Consider the following 17,326-nt stretch of genomic DNA (forward strand, 5'->3'; position numbering starts at 1 on the left):
TGCCTTGCTGAGGAGCAGAGCAGACCTTCTGGTTCCTGGGCTGCAATCGGAGCAATTACTGGGTGAGTTTCTGCCAGAGGCCACAACTGCCTGACTCACTGCAGAAGATCTGTCCCCACCTATGTCTGCTGTAGATACACACAGCTAAACAAGCTCCATCCTGGCAGGCAGGCTCCTAAAAGCCCAAGTCCCACTCTTCACTTCCATGTGCACTGTTCCAAGTTCTGCTCAAAAACAAGAAATGAAGTAATAGTCTGATTTTCATTAAAAAAGTCCATTTATTGAAATTGTTTAAACACTTTGTACAAGTTCCCAGCACAAGCATCTGCTCCCTGGCTCAGGGTTAATGCAAATACAAAAGCACAGACTTCAGCAGCTCTTTAATGTGACCTGAGCTGCCACCTCCCAAGACAAGAGGTCTCCCTAGGCAGCTGCTGTGCACAGGCAATTCCCCATGGAGAAGGGGAAGCCACGTGGCCCAGCTCCAAGTACAGGCCAACAGCAACTGGAGCCTGAAGCAAATGCTCTGCTTGGTTTCTTTTAGTAACTTTATGCTGCAGGAGTCAGGTACAGAGGTACAAGGCTTGTACAGACCACCAACGTGGTACACAGCTCAGCCAGAGGCTGTCCCTGGTCTACAGAAGGAAGTCAAGAGATCTGATGCCTCTGAACATATACACAATTATAAAGCCTGGTCAGAAGCACCAGTTTCCTTCTATACAAAAAGGCTGAGCTTTGGAGAAGTGGCACCATCCCTCTAGGAATCACAAGACTTAACTCCCAGTGTCAGCCAACACCAAGTGACTGAGTGGGTGTTTCGGGGAAAGGGGTGGGAACTTCTGATGAACAGCATTATTATTTTTCTAGATATGATTTACTATGTAAGGATGGCTATATCTTTAAAATGTTTGTTTTTTCCTCTTTGGTGAGCTTGGATTACAAGCAAATGCCATAACCTTTGGGTCAGTTTTCTTGGAATTTGCCTTCATATCATCATTGAAAGTGTTTACAAGAAATAGACAGGATGGAATGGCAGTGTGTGAGGTATCCTTGGGGAAACATCAGGGAGTGGCAGTGCATTCAGTTTGGTTTAACACAGCTAGCTGCATCAGGCAAACAGAGATTGGGAAACTAAGCCCAATGAGAAAGCCTCAAGGAAAGAGGAGAGTGTAAAAGGTGACCTGTAACATACATGGGGATAAAGCTTCAAGCTCAGCTGCCAGGATGGGAACATGGAGAAACATTCACTGGCAGCACCTGGTGTCTAAGGAACAGCCACAGCCTCACCAGAGACACACAGTGAAAACAGAAGGCAATCCTTTTCCTTGAGCTCTTCCCTGGCACCAGGGAAACTTGCAGATGCTTTGGGAGTCTGATAACTTCTGTGGTCTCTACCTTACACTGCATCTTCCATTAGCCAACAGCATGTGCATGGACTTTGTGGATTTCCACTTAAGCCACAGCAATTTGTTTCTGACTCTTTGTCTGCATGGAAAGGAGGGTGCTGAAGGTGATGCCAATAAGACAGTACAAGAGCATTTTACACCTCTTCAAACATTCTTGCGTGTAAAGCCTTTTCCCCAAAATTATGTTTCCCCTTAAGCTATTGGTTTCATCATTCTGTATATAATATATGTTTCTTTAATTTCTACACACACCACACTGGGCTCTAACTTAATGGGATATGGGACTGAATTGTTACCATCTATTAAAAAAAAAATAAAAACAACCAACTAAAAAAAGCACCAACATCCGTCTATAAAAACAGTATCATTTTCCCTTTTACTCCCAAATACTAAACTTAACCCAAGCTTGGAGGTTTCATCTTTCCAGTGGCAATACCTATGAATCTAGGCTAGCCTTCCTCCATGGGCTGGGAGAAAAAGGAGAAGTTACGTCCAGTAGCAAAGAGGATTACAAAAATATACACATTTTTGGGAGAAGAGGAAGGCAGAACCTAGAGCCTGGACTCTGCTCAGGACAGTGGCATTGTAGTGTCCTCTCCAAAATGCTTTCACTACCAGTGCTGGTGGCTCCTCTTCTTTGTTCCATTATACATAATCCTTCCCTGTGGAGGAGGCATTTTTTGGGTAGCCTCGGGTAGGTGGATATGAAGTTTCTCTCCGTGGACAGGAGCAGCAGAGGAAGGATCCCCCCAGTATGGCCAGAGATGAAGCTGCCCAGCCAATGAAGAGAGCTGACCCAAACTCAAATCTGGAGAAGAAAGAAGGGAGAAAGTGAGAATCACTGTAATCCAGAGGTATCTCTTGTAGTTATACATTCACACAAAGCAGGAGGAAGCAGAAACTGGGATGGCCTGGCTTTCTACAAGGCAGCAGCTTGGAGCAGTCAGGCTTTGTTGACCCTCAAAGCTCAGAGCTGGGTTTCTCCAGTATTTTGGGTCACCCCCAACAGCTGCAGGCCAAGCTCTGCAAACCAGCCCTTTAGCATGTAGTGGGGCAAAAATCACAGAAGTCCCACCCGTAATGTCTCTGGCAGTGATGCTACCTTAAAGCCAAGACCTAAGAGCTCCGTGGACAATGAGATCTGGTCCCAGGTCTTTCTGCACAGCCTGAGGCCAACCCAGCTAGTTCAGAAAATTCCTTTCTTTGTTTTGAGTGACTGCTACCCAAACCAAAGCCCTGTGAGCATTTGCAATGCTAAACTACAGTGTGTTATACCAAGTGGGTCAGTACCTGGTGTTGACTGGGGTGAAAGGGTCATAAAAGGCCCGAGCCACTCTGTTCCCATACCACGAGGTGGCCACCAGCGCTGCCAGACCTGCACACAAAGAGAACATAATGTCATGGCTTAAGAAAAAAAAAAAACAAAAAAAAAACCGAGCAAAATCACTGCAAAAATAAGGATGCAGCAGAATCAGCATCTGGAGTAAAGCTGAGCTGCTGCTACCCTGGAAGTTCTGAGCTGTTCCATTTAGTGCTGGTTGAGAGAGAAGTTGAGAACAGATCTGAGGCTTCCCACAGTTACACTGCAGCAAAGGCAGGACTGCTCTGCTGACAGCCTTTTCTCACTGCAGCAGGGTCAAACCCAGCTCTGCCAACAGATATGGAAAGCATGAAGTCCATATGGAGATTGTAATGCCAGTGCCAAGGTGCCTCAGGTAACCTGAACCAAAGTCCTCTAAGGAGTTCCCAGACCAAAATGCTCTTGGAACACATCAAGCCCTCCCACATCCTGCACAGGATATATGCCGCCTAGGAAACAGCACATCTGTACGTTACCAACCTGAAATGATGAAGATCACCCCACCGAAGACAGCCATCCTCATCTTCTTCACCTGGTCATCTTCCATGCACTTCATGCATTTCATGCCTGTCACAGCAACAAACATCCCAACGAGCCCCAGGAGTATTGAAGCCACCATCAAAGCCCTTGTGGCCTGCAGACTGCCTAGAAGACAAGAGTATTTGAGTTACCCACAAAGTAAACTCAAGATACAAATCAAAATTCAAATTACTGGGCTCAACAATCTTCTATCTAAATATTCCTGCTCCCTAATACACAGGATACAGCCAAGCAAGACATTCCTTCTCAACTTTAGTCTCAAGGCTGCCGTGCATCAGGATCAGAGGGCTCTCTGGCTCTTCTAAAATGCATGGGGAACAAGGGCATGCGGCAGCCTTTTGCAGGAAATGACCTGGGAATTGCCCTCAGACATCTTTTGTTCCTTGATCATTTGAATCCCAATTGGAAGGACATATCTGTTTATCAAAAGAAGTATTCAGATTTAGGCTCTACCTTGACAAAGTACTTAAGCACATGTTTTAATATGAATAGTGACATACATATGAATAGTGCCACAGCAGACAGCGAGGCCCATTTACTGGTCAACACTTCCAAAACCTGTCTTTTATACAAATAACTCAGTGCTGATTTAGATGTTTTTGTGCTACATCCTCAGTTTGAGTCCCAGAGGGTACAAAAATACAACTGCAAAAGAAATAGGACTCTCCCAGACAATTGAAAAATACCTTGTTTTCTACATAAAATATTGAGCTTAATTGACTCAAAGATATTCAAATGCTTTAAGAGCTTCTTGTGCTTTTGAAGAGTTGGAGCAGAGGGTGATGCCTTCTATAGTGAGTTCTCAGCAGACAGACTTGGTGTACCTCAGGATTTGGTTTTTATATCGAGTCATCTGAAGGCATGAAGACACACTAACCCTATGAATGTGAGCTACTGAACTTAGATTTTCTTGATACCAAAGAAAAGTAGTAATGTAAATTAAGTCATTACTAAAAAACACACTAACCCTATGAATGTGAGCTACTGAACTTAGATTTTCTTGATACCAAAAAAAAGTAAGTAGAAATAAGAAAATTAAGTCATTACTAAAAATACCCTCAGGAGACAAAACACCTGACTAGCAGTGAAATAAGAGCCTGAGCTTCATTGTCTGGCAAATCAGGTTTGTTTCAACAGAATGAATTTTCATACACAGCCCTGTAAAGCCCTGAGAACAAACAGGGCTGGTTAATAAAATGAATAAGCTCCAAGGAGCATGCTGTAACCAAGGCACAGGTGTCCCCTGACACAGAATCTCGGGTCTGGAGCTCACCCCTCAAAACACCCTGACTGCATCCTGGTAGAGCTCTGCAAAGCATTTCAGACTTGAACTGCAAGATTTAAGCCTGCAACAGAGCACCTGCACACTCAGTCAGGGCTGGCATGGTGAGCCCATCTGAGTCCCTGCCCCAGCAATGGCCTCTGTAGCCCAATCTGAAACTCAGAGCTCAGACCTGGCACTGGCCAGGAGGAGAGCAAAGCCACACAGCCATCCTCTGCAGCTTCTTTACTACACTTTGTCCCACAGAACTGCTTATGCAAGAAAATTCCTGTGACCCGTACCAACACCAGGCTCTAATTCCGCTCTAAAACAGATCTGCATCTGCCCCTGCACACCCAACCTTATTGTTCTGTAAACACATTATGAAACCAGTTACAAACAGCACAACAAAAAGACAATCAGAGCAACAGGAAGGAATACACTTTCATAAGATCAGTGTCGGCTTTCTTGGGAAAAATTCCTCAATCAGCTTGGCTAATATCTCTCACTTCCTTCAAAGGGGAAGGTGACACACCTCCACACCACCCAAGTGTTAATCAAAGCCCATCTGCTGCATGTACAGAAACCCATTAACAAAGCCAGTTGTCACTTTAGCATAAATCACCACTGCACTATCCAAACTCGTTTTTAATTGATTTATCTCCAGTGTCAGAGATTACACTCCAAAAGTAATTTCTACCTTACAAAAGTGCCAGTGTTCAGAAAGGCTTCAGCTGACAGGTTGCCACCCAGGCAAGCAACTCAACTGCCATACATTTAAGGCTAAATTGTGCCCTACAGCAGAAGCTCTAGAGGCCCATGGCTGAATACCAGTTTGTACTAGGCATGGGAAACCATATGTTCTGCAGAGGTACCAAACCTGTTTTATCAAGACTACAGCAAGTTTGGCTCAGTCTTGCTGCAGAAGAAATTACTTTATAGGAGGGGGTTTTGAAAGAGTTCTTTCATGAAGCTCAAAATAGGCAATGCTATCTCTAAAAATTGGATAAACAGTTATAAGACTGGAAAGAAATATTTCACCTTCACACACAGTGCCAAGGGACAAACACAGGAAAATGCTGGAAAAGGTTTCTATGACCTCTAAAAACCCAACTATGAAACACACCAAAATCTCAATATGTGTAAGTATTAACTGGATGCATGCCACAACAGCTTTGCAGAAGCAGCTGAACAAAATACAGCATTGTGAGCACTCCCCAGGGCTGCCCACTCTCAGCAGACGCTGCTGGGACAACTCCTGGTGCCCTCGCCCCCTCCTCATGCATGGCTCACAAAGGGACAGAAACACGGAGGAAACTTGCAGTGGGACAGCAGAACAGGTTCTGCCTTTGCAGAACATTCTGTTCCTTTGTCCCCAGAAGCTGTAATATGACATGGCTGTGTTAGCCAACCATCCTCCACCTGCCCTGTGCTCCCAGCACAGCCTGGGAGGCAGCGCTTTTGTCCTCCTACCACTTTTGCAATGTGTGCAGTGCACTGGCCACAGTTAATCATCATACAAGCTACCAGTTAGTAACTACACATTAACAGACACGCTGTCAATGGAAGCTGCACATCCAGGGGCTGGGAAAGCTACTTTAATAATAGTTATGTTGTTCACACGGGCCTTTCCAGATGCTTTAAAAATCCAAAATTATACAAGTACAATATTGTCTCAACCTGCTAAACAGGATGGGCTGCCGACAGCAAGTAGAAGTAATCCACAGCAATTTAGCTTTACAACTTCTACCGTATTAAAGGGAAAACAGGATTTCCCCCACACTCCTTGCTGCTGCAACTGTCTCACCAACAGGAACAGGAAAACCCAGGCAGTCTTGGGAGCCCTTGGGGAAAAAACAGTCCAACACAAGGTGAGACAAAGTGTCCTGGCACCAAACAAGAGCTGTCAGATGGCAAGAGTATTTTGTAAATACAAACCAGTATTCACTCTCAAGCCAAGCCTTTTGATTGCTGGTTAACAATGAAAGACATGGTCTGAAAGTGCTTAGCAACAAAGCAGCAAGAACTGAAGAACAGAGGCTTAAAATGCCTGATGACAATTAATAACAAATGTGCATTCTACAGGGCATAAAAAACCCCAAAGTCCACAAACATGCAGCTGCAGCTCACACCTGTTTCACAAAATAAACCCCACATCTTTTTAAAAAAATACTAACAAACCATTCAGAATTATTGTTAGTGGTTTTGGACATGAACAACCTTATTCAGTTTATCTGAGGCCTAAGTAATATGCTTTCCTTCCCACAACTATCATTATCTGAGACATAAGTAATTGCTGGTAACTGCTTAGTTATATAAAAAATACTTCAGTACTTCACCTGCAGATGTTTGACGGTTTTCTCTATCACTGCATTTCCTTATTCAATCTGCTTATGTCATTTATATTACAGAAAAGCTGTTGGGAAAGTGCCATGGGATTTTTGTAATGCCTGTTTGTAAGGCAAAATTGCTGTAATGGCTTTGTGTGCAGATTATTCTCTGATAGAGATGCTCATCAACTGCCTTAATTTAAAATAAGGACTTTTCCTTCCCTTCCCATGGGCCTTCATCCAAGTAACTGATGACAAAATACAGGTGAAACAGATGCTGTGCAGTTCCCTCTAATCCTTATGAGGGAAGTTCCCCAGGAGTTACAAGCACCCCTGCAGTATAGCAAGCATGTTCACTGTTCAGCCTTCCCACCGGGGTTCCATGAAAGCAAGGAGCGAGAGCTGAGATCCTGCCGGTCTACCCTGCCAGAATGTGAAAGTTACTTTAGTGCAGTAGACAGGGGACTGAAGACCTAAGCAAGCAGTAAGCGCTTCAGAGGTGGCCAGCAAACATCTCTCATGCTTTGAAGTTGTTCTCACTGCACCTAAAAGCTGCTAATGGCTTGGCGGCTTTCAACTCCCTCACCAGACCCTGCAAAGGCCCACCGTGCATACCCATCAGCATCAGAATCCAGTCTGGACACTTTCAAAGCACCTCCCTACAAGTCTAAAAGACCATACCGGGGTATCCAGGCATGGCAGGGACTCTGGGTCCTGTTTTGGTTTTTTTTTTTTTCTTTTTTTACAAAATGGGAGGGTTGGGAACTCCCTCCTGCATGTCTAGTGCACAAGACGCAAGTTCAGTAGGTAAAAGTGGCCTTGTACTCTGCATATCTGAAAGCAAGTAAAGTTCAATGCCCTCCTACCCTCACTGACAAATAAAGATGGGTAGTAAGACAAGCATGGTAACCACCATTTCCAGATTCCTGGTCAGAGGAGACCTGGGTAGCCTGCTTTGCCACAAAGCCTGGAAATTCCCTTACCAAGAGATTTAGTAACACATAGTAACACCAGCTACTAAAAGCTGCTTAGAAGCTGCTTGTAGAGCAATAAAGCCAGTGCATTGCAACAGACTCCCATCCATCCCCTCCTGCAGACACACCAGGGCACTGCACAGGAACAGCCTCGGTGGCATTCCAAGTAACCCTCTACCTTCTCAAAGCCAGCACAAGTGAGACTGTTTTATCACTCAATCACAATTTTTCATCAGGAAGGAACAAGGATTGAGAAACACAGTAGCAAATTAACCCTTAACCCACATGAAAGCACAGATACCAGCAGGTTCTACCTGCTTAATCAAGATCTTAAGATGGAGAACTGGACATGTCCCTCATGCTTTGTCTCTCCCTGAGCCACCATTCCAACTCCCCTACCACCAGAACTGAGCAGCAGTAACCTGAGCATGAACTGTTCCTTCCCCCCACCCATTCTCTTCCCCAGCTCCTGGAACAGGCTCAGCCAGGCTGGTAAAAGGTGTAGGAGGGAAGATTTCACATTTCAGCCATGTTGCTTGACCCAGAGGGCATTCAAAACCTTGTTTATTTTCTGGGCTAGGGCACAAAGGCTCATTGTAGATATACTAGGTTTGGGTGATGAAGTGATAGATGAGTCTCAGCTTGTCTCAAGCACAGAACCCTCCCAACAAAATCAAACAGGTCGATGAGTATCTTCAGCTAAAACAGCCTAGACAGGATCCAGAACAACATCTGTCCTGAACAGGAGAATGTGGTTAGGTGGGGCTGGAAACTTTCAGAGACAGGTACCAGGAGCCCTACTCTCTCCTGTCTGAGACCATCCCCCTGAGACCCCGAGGAGCACAAGCTGGGCTAAGCTCCATGGACCATGCTGGAGGGCCACAAGAACAATGCTGAGGCTGTGCAACAAAGCCTCGTTGCAAGGGTGGCATTTGTTGCCTCTATGTCTGCGTGTGGCCACGCACTGCTTTTCACGTAAGCCAGCAAAACGCAGCCTTTCTGTTGCCTGAATAGGAGCAGTGACATAAGCCCTCAGCTGAACACAGCTGCGGGAGAAGTGCCAGCACGGGTGCACTCCAGCAGTGTGCCCGCACGGCAAGCTGGAGGCCCCTCGGTTGGCTAATGGTGCTCATCAGCTTGTGCCAACCCCATCTCTGCCTTGCAGCCAAGCACTGACACATCCAGAGGAATGGCAACAGCTACCAGTGTTCCAAAACTTGCTGGCAAAGCCTTCCAGCATTCCCACAAACATGAGCTACTGCAGGTGCAAGAAGGTTCAGTCCTTTCTACAGGGACAAAGTAATTACAGATCTGAGCCTCTCCCATCAGTGCATGTGGCTCTGACATGTGGCTCAGAGAACCTGGGGCATATGAAGCCCTGGCAGGAAAGCATGGCCAGGCAGAAGTTCTGCCCACACGGCTGTGCCACCTTCACCAGGACAATGATGAATGCAGTAAGGGAGCTCTCCACCGCACCTGTCCCGGGGTGTGGCTGTTGAATTGGGTAGAAACGGTTTGGGGGTTTTGTTTGGGTTTTTTTGGCACCTCCACCCAAACCAGAACTGCTGGTCCCGACCAAGGCCTATGTGACTGCAAGACCTTGAAGGGACACCAGGAGGGAAAACGAAAGATAAGGTGTATGTCCCCAGGCATGACCTGCCTAGAAGAGGGAAAGGCACAGCCTAAGCAAGGCGAGGGAGCACAAGAACGAGGAGCCCTTTTGCCAGCAGCTCTCACCGATTTTCTCCGTGAGGATAACATACCCTATGATCTCCCTGTTATTTGAGAATTCTCAGGCATACCGTCCTGCAGAGCTCGGCGAGAACAGAAAAGGCCACCACAAGCTCAGCCCGGGTCCCTGTCACTCCCGCCCCTGAAAGAGAAGAACCTGTATTGTTCGCCGGACAAAGGTGAGGGGAGCAGCTGGTTTCGGCGCTCAGCCATGAATGGCCAGGTCAGGAGGGCCTGGGGCAGGTTTTGGGGAGCCTGTTCAAGGCGGGCTCCATTTACAGCACAATGGGCTGCACACAGCCCCCGAGGCAAGGTTACCTTTCGCAAGCCATCCAAGGGGGTGGATGGAGATTCCTCACCCACTGCTGGCATTTTCGCCCCCCACCTCCCGTGAGAGATAAGCGGATTGAAGCTGAGCTGACGCATAATTAGCACCCCGAGCACTCCGGACTGCGCGCCCAGCCCTGCCCCGATCGGCACAGCCCCGCACCTCCGCCAGCTGCGGGGCCCGCGGGGCTTTGGGGCACGGGAACAGCAGGGACAGATGTGGGCTGGCCGCGTCACACCCGGGAAGGGCTGGTGGCAACCGGACTCGGGGACACTCCCCGCGGACCTCGGTTTACGTGAAACTGCCTGCTCATTCTTTTGGGAAAGAGAAGGTGACCAAGGCGGCAATTATTATTTTATTAATTAGGGAGGGATGAGGGTGTTCCAGGACTCGAGATGAGACAAGGGGTGTTGAGAAAGTAGTACATTTGTTTTAACCCTTTTCGGTGTCAGCCTAAGTTAACTGCCCCAGCGCTCTAGAAACAGCCCTCTCATGAGGCTCCAGCTCGGCTTGAGCACCCGAATGACCCCCAGCCGGCCAGGCTGATACCCCAGTGCCACCCCGGCCGGCCGGGCTGATACCCCAGTGCCACCCCAGCCGGCCAGGCTGATACCCCAGTGCCACCCCGGCCGGCCGGGCTGCAGCTCCTGCCTGCACGACAGGGCTTCGCCGTCCCAGGACAAGATAAAGAGACCCAAAGATTATCTTGGCATATTGGCCTGCCTGAAAACTCCAGGCAGTGCTGCCTGGGCAGGAGGCCAGCTCACCTGCCAGCCCTCAGCTTAAAAGCCCCACGGGAGCAGCAGCGGCTTTCCCAGATAACAAAAGACCAAAACAGTCAAAGGCAAACAGGACCCGTGCTCCAAAAGCCCACTCCGGGCACGCTGCTGAGCTCTGCTGCCGCTCAGCCGTGCCCAACGAGGGCAGCCCAATTCCTGGCTGGACCGCCACGGCCAAAAGCTCTTGTTCGCAAACACGGCGCTTTCCGGAACGCACGTACAGAATCTCACCCTTCCTCCCCCCGGGACATTTTTGGGGGGGACGGGCAGCGGGCAGGGGGACGCGGGGCAGCTCCGGCTCCTGCCCGAGCACAGCTCCCGCTCCCCTCCCGGGAGGCGGCACTGCCGAGGGTGCCCCGAAGGACAGTCACCGGGGAGTGACCCTCAGCTCCGGCGGGGAGAGCTAGCGGGGAGCCCCAAGAGACACGCATCCGACCCCCGACAGGATGAGGAGTCATGAAAGAGATGGGGAACCCCGAGCCCTGCACCTTCAACCCTGAAGGAACAGGCTGAGTAAATTCAACGGGACAGAGACCGTGAGACCCGACAGCAGCGGCATCCCCAACGCGCCAGGCACCCGGGCGGGACGGCCATGGAGACAGGACATTGGACGGGCAATAGAACTGGCAAACCCAGTCCAAATAGTTCAGCCTGAACTTCGGCGAGGGAAACGACCCTGCGGGACTGGTCCCCTCCGCCCCGACCGAAGCCAGAGGCGCTGGGGCGGAGGGGACGGCCCCGACGGGACGGACACGCCGACACCCTCAGCAACTTACCCTCCAGCTTGAGCAGCGAGTCGTACACCTTGCACTGGATCTGCCCCGTGCTCTGCATGGCGCACGACATCCACAGCCCCTCGTAGAGCGCCTGGGCCGTGACGATGTTGTCCCCCGCGTAGGATGCCATCTTCCACTGGGGCATGGCGGTGCTGATGATGATGCCGATCCAGCCGAGGAAGGCCATGACGAAGCCCAGGAGCTGCAGCCCTCCGCTGGCCATGTCTGCGGGCCGGGGGGGGACGGTGGCGGTGAGGGGACGGAGGGCGCGCGCCGCCCGGCCCCGCCCCGCCCCGCGGGGGCCGCGCAGCCCCGGCCGCGGCCTGGAGTGAGGGGCGAGCCCTCCCTCAGGGCTGGGGAGCCCCCCGCACCGCCCTCCCCGCGGAGGGATGAGCCTTCTGTCCCCGCCTTGGCACCCCTGGATGTGTGGCACCTCGAAAGGGTGGCCTGGCTGTGCCCGTGGGTCTGCCCCCTCCTCGCCTGGGGGTGCTGAGGCCGCGAACCCCCGCTCGCCTTCCTTGGGAGTGGCAGCCCGCTGCTGTCCTTCACCCCTGGGAGCTGTAAATTGGCTCTCCGGCTCTGCCTCCGTCCCTCCCGGAGCCAGCACAGTGGGCAGGGGAGTGGGGACAGGACTGTGCCATTTCCACCTGTCCTGTGTGTGTGACCCCCTGCCCTAGCCCCCCTCAGTGCCGCCAGGCAAGGCAGGGGCACATTTCCCCCTGGCACATTCGCTGCCTGGCTCCTGGACGAACAGCACACATGGGATAACCACTGCAGAGGAGGCAGCAGAGCAGCCTTGGGAATTATGAGTACTCTGATTTTGAAGGGCTTTCAGAGAGGCAGCTGTGCAAACACTCATCATTCACGAACAAATCCAAACTTTTGAACCCACCGTTTTAATAAGGACAGTACACCTCTGCATTACTGGGAGAAATTTCACTTCAGTGATTTGCTAGGGTCTGTTGAACCAGGGGATTACAGACCAGGAAGGAGTGTCCTCTGTCTTGGGTGTGTGTTTGTCCATTTACTGTAGTTTCCCTTTCTCCTGCACGAATATTTGAATATTGACGCATCCGGACTCATAGCAGGCAAAGTGAGGAAATGATGTCTCCTTTAGAGGGCACAGCATGGGCTGGGTGGTGCTGCCCGCCCTCACCACAGGCTGGACGGAGGGGTCCTTCAGCCTGGACCTGCTGTAATCCCAAACTCTGAGATAAACAGGTGATAATTCCTGATAAAGGTCCTGCTGGAGGTAGGGATGGGGTTGCATTGTTTTGACACCGTGTTTTGCTGCATTCTGATGACTTAGGAGATTTTGCTGGAGCTGCTTCCTGAGATTTGCAAACAGACAAACAAACAGACTCGTGATTACCTGACCTGTGCTGTGCAATGCCAGGGGGGGTCAAAGGGGAGAAAAGCCACTGCAATCTTGCTCCACCGGCCAGAGACAAAGCAAAGCTGCTTTGCCCTGAAAACACTTGTGGCTGCAGGTCTCCAGTGTCCAGGCAGCAGTGCTGGTGTGATGAAATCCACCCCAGCTGCCTGGTAGCAAACTTTTCCAGTTATGTCTTTTTTTCAGTTTTGAAGGATTACAGAACAGTAATTCTTCATGTGAATAAATGGTGTTTTCCTGTGTCTCTGTAGACCACAATTTTATACTTCTGGGGAAGTATAAAGAAGAAGAAAGAAGAAAGCAGCAAAGTTTTCTTTGGCAATGCAGCGATAACAAAGTAGCTGCATTTATCTGTGTATTCATAAAGAACTCTGATACAGGGAGCAGGGAAACCAGCATGGTGCTGGCTTGCCTGGTAAAGAGGGAGGGCAGAAACTTATGTGGACCTGAGGAGAGCAGGTCTGGATTGATCTTTGACATCTGGAGTCATTTCAGTCCCACAGTGTCCATCTGCAAAGGAATGTGCAGGGTTCCTGGTGCTTCAGAGCACTGAACTGACTCACCTCTTTCCTGGCCCTCCTGTCAGCCCCCACCCCAGACTGGCAGCTCCTCACTGACTCCTGCAGTGCCAGGTCAGCTCTGGACAGGCTTAAAAGTTACCAAGACACCTTTAGAAGGTTTAGATCCTTTTCCTAGAGGCTCTGAGCAGTCAGGAGTGGGAACAGAAGGAGGGATGGGAAGGTCTTGGACTTTATACTGAACCTTCTAAGAAAGTACAGGAAGGAGTCCTGGGTACCAATGATCTGATTGCACTGGTACTGGGAGGCACATCAGGACTGATCTTGGGGACGTGTGTGCAACCAGCATGTGATGCATGTTGTAGCACTCTGACCACGCTGCTAGCTCTTGGATGGACTGAAATTCATGGCCACTCTGTCCTTGGGAAAATTTGGCTCAGGACTTAACCTAGAATTTATCCTGGTGGCACCCTGGGGATGGTTTGTGCCAAAACTGTCTGTAGTGTGAGTCTGACTGCTTGCTCATACCGTAGGACAGCATTTGTGCTCAGTGTCTTCCCCTTCCAGAAGGACATGGAACTTAGACTGGGGATAGCAATATTCTGTGAGGATTACTGTAGGATTGCAGCCTACACCTGCCTGGAGATGGATGCTGTGTGCCTGAGGGGCAGCCATCCCATTGCTCCTCTGTCCCTGATGGTGCTGCACTGGGCAGTGCTACTGGGTGACAGAATGGCCTTGGGTCAAACAAAGCCAGTGAAAGGACACATATCCATGCGCTTTCAGACCTCCTGCAGCCCTCACAGGCTGCAGCACAAGTTGTCAGTGCTTCTTTGACCACTGAACATCCCTGACAATCCATACACAGAGTTTACATAGTCCCCTCATGCACAGTGCCAGCCTCATGAACACCCAATTTGTATTTTGCTTTCTAGGGATAATTTGATAGTTTTTATTCGTGTTTCATGAAAGATTTCAAAACCCAGAAACTATTTCTGTGGAATCATCACAAGGAATTTACATAGCAAGATAAACACTGAATCTCCACTTTTCCCCTTCATCACTCATCAATGTTCTCAGTGCTTTGGAATTTGCAGTGGATTTTACAGTATCCCTAAGAGCACCTAGTCTCCTCTTCTGAACTTCCTTCCTTTCTTTGAGTCATGAAATATCTGATTTCTTTTCTTGGATGATTTTCTGCTCTGCTTCAATGGGCAAAATAAAACCTCCTTTTACTCCATAATCTTGTCTTTCCTGCTCTGCCTGAGGTCCTTTTGTTTTTTTGGTTTTTTTCCCCCCGTTGGAACTCCCAAAGAGTTTTCACTCTATTTTCACCTAGTTTTTATACCTGACTTTTGGGAAATACCATGTCTTCAGATCATTAATCTCAGCTGAAAGACCTGGGCTTATCCAAGATGTTGCAATCTCCTCTGTATTCTTTAGGCTAAAGGTATTCCCCTAGTGACAGTCCCCAGTGATTGGCCCGCTCTTAAATAAACATGCAAGTTGGATTTTTGTCCTTCACAATAGCATGACCAAGTGAGAAGAGGCGTGTGTACCGACAGTCCGTGAAATCAAACTGGGATGTTTCTGTCTGCAGGTAGAGAGACTCCTCTAATTGTTCAGAGAGATTGCCCTCGTGTGCCACAGCCCTGCCACCGGCCAAATGCTCAACACCTTGGTCATGTCACTCCCTTGGGGGTGTGAGTCAGAGAGCAGCCTCAGCGCTGTACTCAGCAGAGATCTCAGCTCTGTGGGTAGTAAACGATACCTGTTTCCTTTTCTGGCAAAAACAAGCTTCAACACTTGCCAGGACTTGCAGGTGAGCAGCCTGGTTTCCTCTTCTCTCACACATTTCTCGGGGAAGGTCTCACTGTGCGTGCCTGTGTTTGGGAAGCACGGGTTCATGTGTGGTTCTCTGTCCTTGCATACACTAAAGCTTGCCCCCAGACTCCCCTGAATTCATCCTTGAGCTAAAACTCATGTATAAGGGCAAACATCTGATTGCAAGTTATTATAAGTATGGGCAGGTGTGCAGAGCAGCAGGTGTGCAGAGCAGGCACGGCTGCATTACTCTGGTTTCAGAGTAAAGGCACAAGCTTCACAACTGGACCAGAAAATGGGAATGGCCAGACAACAGCACTCCAGCCCATGTTTCTGGTGGCAGCTGGTTGTAAAACCAGGAAATAATGCAAGAACAGTGACCCTTCCTCAAAATGCATCATAGCATGCCCTGATCCATGTCTGAATAAATCTTGAGCCGGTGCCAGTACTTTTAACTTTAATTTTGTTCACTCGATTTTCCCTCCATAAACTCAGCTGTTTGTTTTTTTAAACTTCTGGCACTTGCAGCATTCTGCAGGAAGGAGTTTTGCAGATTTACTCTGTACTTCACAGGAAAGAGAAAAACCTTGTTTCTTTTGAACCCTGTGACTTGCTTTTTCATTTGACGTCCCCAAGGTTCTGGAGGAAAAGGGCAGACTGGTAGGAGGACCACATGTGTTTAGCTCAGGTTTACATTGTCTAGAAAAACCTTAAAAAGACTTTGTTGTTTATCTGCTGGCTGCCTTTTCTTCTCTCTCCCACTTACTCCTCCATCCATCCATCCAGGAGAAACACCCCTGATGAACCTTAGCTCCAAGCTCTGTTTTGCAGGCAGCGCCCACATGTCTTTGCCCAGATGTCAGGAGGATCTAAGACCTCTGCGAATCTTCCCAGGGATTAGTCAGGATTGTGTCCAGCCTGGGCTGCAGTGAGAGGCAGACTGTATTTGGTGGCAGCTGAAGCAACCAAAGATCACAGCTTGCAGGCTGGAGAGGGCAACAGCACAAGGAAAGCTTAACCCTTCATCTGCTGCTCACTCCTGCAGGGCTGCCATTCAGTAAAAAGTTTTACAAAACAGTTGTTGGAGAAGACTTCCTTCAAATGACTTCCATTGCCCATAAACCACACAGCAGTGAACAGCACCAAAACCAGAGCTTTTACCTACACGGATGAATTGAAACCATCATTCCAGGAGTAAAGCTCAGATTTCCTCCTTGGTATTGAAATTTGTGGTCGATGGCGGCAGCTTCCATTGGAGGGACTGATAGGATTTATTTGATACTGATTATACACAGGGAATATATTCTGAAAATATTATTTAAAATAGGCTGTAGTAATTATTCATTCTCAAATACTGGGGACAGACACAGCAAAAACCAATCTATGTTTGGTCAGCAGCATGACCTGGAATTCCTAATCAGCTGGAGATAAACCAAGCTAATAATCAACTCTCTTCTTGCAGTCATTCAAACATTCATATTTTCCCACCAGTTGTAATAAGGTTACAGTTTTGGGAGTAGTTTAATTCCACTCTTCACATGATGGATTTCATCTGGCTGTAGCTAAAATGTGTTTATATGTAACACACTGAAGTTGTGTGAGGCTGGCTGAACTCCTGACTTCTCCTCCAAACCTCTCTCTAGTGAGGGCTCTGAAAGGAATTGTGTCTCCTCCCGGGCTTCTCAGTTTTCACCTGTTACCTTTGTTTTTTTCTTCTCTTCTGAATCGGCAACCAACAAATGACTACAGGGCCCGAGACTGCCTCAGAATGCCCCAAAAACACTGGAATCTTTCTCATCTGTAAGTGGTTTTGGCATGTGTAAAGCTGTACTTTGTGTGTCACTACCCACAGCTCTCAGCTTTCAGGGCTTGCCTGTGCAAGGCAGTGAGTTGCTGAGGAATAAAGGTGGTCCTGCACTTGCCTGCTCATGTGTTGTTTCCCAAAGCAATACTGGAAGCTCTGATAGAGATTCCATGGCACGAAAACCAACCCTTGGAGGCCAAGAGATTTGACCTGTATGTTAGGATTTATTTTGTTTTCAATTTTTCTATTTTAGTATTGTTCTTTCACTGGACATTCTGTACCAGAGGCCAGATAGAAAACAA

General features: G+C 48.7%; 1 protein-coding gene across 1 annotated transcript; it reads right to left on the reverse strand.

The window, feature by feature from the left end:
• Positions 1-259: 259 nt before the first annotated feature.
• Positions 260-11,766, reverse strand: CLDN1 (claudin 1). The gene is made up of 4 exons (XM_041406027.1): positions 11,486-11,766; positions 3,247-3,411; positions 2,697-2,781; positions 260-2,214 (listed from the first exon to the last, which is right to left on the reverse strand). Exons 1-4 carry the CDS (start codon positions 11,706-11,708, stop codon positions 2,052-2,054), a joined length of 636 nt encoding a protein of 211 aa, XP_041261961.1. The 5' UTR covers positions 11,709-11,766; the 3' UTR covers positions 260-2,051.
• Positions 11,767-17,326: the final 5,560 nt, after the last annotated feature.

This window comes from Onychostruthus taczanowskii, unplaced genomic scaffold (assembly GCF_017590055.1).
Source record: "Onychostruthus taczanowskii isolate IOZ18803 unplaced genomic scaffold, ASM1759005v1 scaffold24, whole genome shotgun sequence".
In the NCBI taxonomy this organism is placed as follows: Eukaryota; Metazoa; Chordata; class Aves; order Passeriformes; family Passeridae; genus Onychostruthus; species Onychostruthus taczanowskii.

What these genes read in the sequence shown, in the direction of transcription:
- CLDN1 (XM_041406027.1), bottom strand. Translation starts at nt 11,708, where the DNA reads ATGGCCAGCGGAGGGCTGCAGCTCCTGGGCTTCGTCATGGCCTTCCTC. An exon ending in GGTGATCTTCATCATTTCAG is followed by an intron (nt 2,782 to 3,246) that starts GTTGGTAACGTA and finishes CTTTGTGTGCAG; the next exon opens with GTCTGGCAGCGCTGGTGGCC. An exon ending in TTCACCCCAGTCAACACCAG is followed by an intron (nt 2,215 to 2,696) that starts GTACTGACCCAC and finishes TTTCTTCTCCAG; the next exon opens with ATTTGAGTTTGGGTCAGCTC.